General features: G+C 36.8%; 2 protein-coding genes across 2 annotated transcripts in view; one reads left to right on the forward strand and one right to left on the reverse strand.

Moving 5' to 3' along the window:
• Window positions 1-2,075, forward strand: part of LOC112155503 — a 14,721-nt gene extending 12,646 nt beyond the window's left edge. Inside the window, exon 6 of the mRNA XM_024287161.2 lies at window positions 909-2,075. Coding sequence (XP_024142929.1) covers window positions 909-1,037 — 129 coding nt within the window. The 3' untranslated portion in view covers window positions 1,038-2,075. The remainder of the gene's footprint in view (window positions 1-908) is intronic.
• A 56-nt stretch (window positions 2,076-2,131) lies between these two features.
• obsl1b (obscurin like cytoskeletal adaptor 1b) overlaps window positions 2,132-3,249 on the reverse strand; it is a 41,141-nt gene continuing 40,023 nt past the window's right edge. Inside the window, exon 25 of the mRNA XM_024287160.2 lies at window positions 2,132-3,016. Coding sequence (XP_024142928.1) covers window positions 3,006-3,016 — 11 coding nt within the window. The 3' untranslated portion in view covers window positions 2,132-3,005. The remainder of the gene's footprint in view (window positions 3,017-3,249) is intronic.

The raw sequence follows: 3,249 nt of genomic DNA on the forward strand, positions 1-3,249 counted from the left end.
TGACTGTTGGAGAAATTAAGGGTCCTCAACCCTCTGGATACAGTAACGGATGCGTACTAGTCATTGGGACATGTCCAGACCAGTACCCTAACCCAGTACCAGTAACCTAACCCTAACCCAGCACTGGTTTGCGCCTGGTACTGTGTCTGGTTAACGTTAAAGTACTGATACCGGGTTTGGGGATCGTGTGCTACGGAGTACTGGATCGGTTCTGGTTCGCGGAGGTTTGACACCCGTGATTTAATGGGAACACCCAGTATGTCAAAAATCAACAAGTTGTGGACACCCAAAACGTCAAAAAGTAACGCAGAGGGGACTTTAACCAAACATCAATACGTGACGACTTTGGAGTGAGAATGTGTTGGTCACTGACCTTAGCCACATGTGGCACCGGATTGAACTATAATGGGAAAGAGGCAAGCTGACTGATGCAGAGCAGCTCTTTGGGGGGTGATGTTCTTTTGGAAAAACATAGATGCAGCTGTTCATATTAGTCATGAACAGTTTCATCCACCTGACACTGTTGTGCTGCTTTGAATGAAGATGTATTTCCTAATGGCTGCGCTATCCTTTTATCTTGTTTGGAAGGTCACAGTAATGAGTTAGTGTCTTTAAATTCACTAAATATATTATCAAAGTTGATTAATGAGGTATTTGAGGGTTAAACTAAACCAGTCCAACATATAAAGGGTCCCAAGTCCCAATTTAAGCACCTAAAAAATGAAGTAGAGTTCAAATCAGAGTTATTTTATACTGTAGCAATAGGTCATATTGTTTAGCCTGAAAAACAATAAAATATGTGCCTGCAATAATGTGGAATGTGCTGTCTAGACATAATTACAGTATTTGTGTTTCTTTCTCCTTGGATGTACTGAAATAGACCCGAACTTGTTGTTTCTGACTTGCAGGTTCCTGTGGAGTCCTGGTTTGATGACATGTCAGACACGGAGCTCCTGGATCTCATCCCCTTCTTCGAGAAGCTTAGTAAAGAAGGGGGCATCTATGATATTCTGAAGGAGCAGAGGATTTCCAGTTAACAAACGCAGGACACCTGGAGGAAGAAGATCTCCAGTGACCGTCGTCACGGGGCCATGGAGGATGTGAGCCGCAGGCTCCATTGTGCTTCCCACCACAAGGACCACTTAAAAAAATAACAATAGAAAATATATATAAAAAAGATGTGATACCATGTTTTTACATTATACTATATACCTTTTTAAATTGTTTGGGATGTTAGATCTGCACTTTAACATGAAGCTACTGAGCTGGTGTGGAAAAATTTCAAATCTTTTGCAGTAATAGTTGGTGATTTAGCGAGTATGACGATGATGCAGTTGCCACGACAACGGGGAAAGTCTACTGCAAAGCTAGCTTTGAACATGACATTTGTATAGCAACATTATTTTAGGAGTTTAGAAAACTAACAAGCTCAAGCAAAGACAAAACAGAGTTCTGAAGATGTATTTTAATTTGTGTTTTACCAAATCTGGCAACACAGTTGTGCTTTATGTTTTTAAAAATGTAATCAAGCTTATATCTGGCATCGAAAAAAGTTTTTGCATCTTGAGGGACTGATACAATTTTTTTGATCAAGTAAAATCAAAACACAAAAGCTCGGTTGCTGAGGTCTACTGTAGTCCTTTCAAAATAAGAGCGTCACAGAAAGCATCTGACTTGATCTTTAAAACACAAAAATGTTGCAGTGGAAAAGGGGGCACTTGTATTTTTATGTACATATCTAAAAATGTTGTGGTTGTTTTGATTTGTTTTTTTCTTTTGGAATGTTGGAACCATCTCATGCTTTCACTTGTTGGTTGTATTGCCAACTCAGTGTGGAGCAGCAATGTTTCCTGAGCTCATAAGGAGGCTGTAAGCTTTTTACTGTGTTTGAGGCGTTTTGAAGTTTATGACAAACATAAGCTGTTTCACAGGTTCGCACATGCTTTGAGTCCTGATTTAATGTCTTTAGTTTGTTTCCAAAATGCTTTAGCTGTAGCGTATGGACATGTGTGAACAAATGACTTGTTTAAAAAAAGAAAGGATATTTGTGTTTTTTACTGTTTTTGTGACTTAAATCAAAGATCCTCGCTGGTCTAAGTGAATGTTGAGACAGAGAGGAAAAAAGGCAACATTTTTCGCACAAATAAAGCATGATTTATTAACACATTTCATCACAGTACTTGTTTTCACAACCAAGGGGAGCTAAAAATGAGACCAAAAAAACAAAACAAACAAAAAAAAGGAATATTGAACTGACATCGTCTCCTCCCAGAAGGACCAATGTTCACTCAGTAAATCACAGCCATGCAAAATTTATGGATTAAGAAAAGCAAACACTTAACCTTCACTCATTGCTGTCCTTAATAAAGTCCATTTTTGGCCCAATGTATTTACAACACAAGCCTCTTACAGCAAAAGTCAATTCAAACTTTAGCAAACAATCAAAAATGTTTCTATACAGACAGTAATTTGAATTCAAAAAACAAAAGTCTGGGTGAGTTTTATAGTTTCAGTTGAGATTTTAATTGAAAAATATTGATTTAAGTACTTGTACAGGATTTTTTGAAAATACACAAAATTATACATGTGTTTTTGCTTTGCAATATAAGTCTTTAATGTTAAATCTCGCTTTGTGGGTTTATATAATACGATTCAGGTTTACTAGAAGCTCCAAATGTTGTTGTATCCACCCAAAAAATGTTTGTTTAGTAGGATCTCTTGCATTACACATTTATTTTAATTGCTAAAAGTCAAATAAACATCACTCTGAACATTGTTTACACTTTATAATGCAGTTCGTTAATGAACAAACTGTATTAAAACACTCAAACATGCTTTGACAAACTTCATACAAATGCAGAGGAATAGATGAGACGCAACACTTCATCACAACCCTGTTTAATCCATTTTTAAAGACGGCAAATATGAGTAATTACAATGCTATGAAATCATCAATACAATAATACATCTGTGCCAAAAGGATGACGGCAGAAGACGGGCTTCTTTCAGGGAGAACCTGTGAAGATGGAGTAGAGAAAAGCTTTATTAGAACGACACAAACACACACAAGTGTGTCGTTTATGAAGCACAACTGACAATGCCGAAACCAAGACAAATTTTTATTGGATAAATCTACAACAGAATTACGTGAGGTCACCACTAAAGAAAAATAATGAATTAATATACAAGAATAAAGTCGTAAAAATTATTAGAGGAAAAGTCTCGTTTTTATAAGAATAGACTCGCAAA

The sequence above is a fragment of the Oryzias melastigma genome, linkage group LG21, assembly GCF_002922805.2.
Source record: "Oryzias melastigma strain HK-1 linkage group LG21, ASM292280v2, whole genome shotgun sequence".
Classification (NCBI taxonomy): domain Eukaryota; kingdom Metazoa; phylum Chordata; class Actinopteri; order Beloniformes; family Adrianichthyidae; genus Oryzias; species Oryzias melastigma.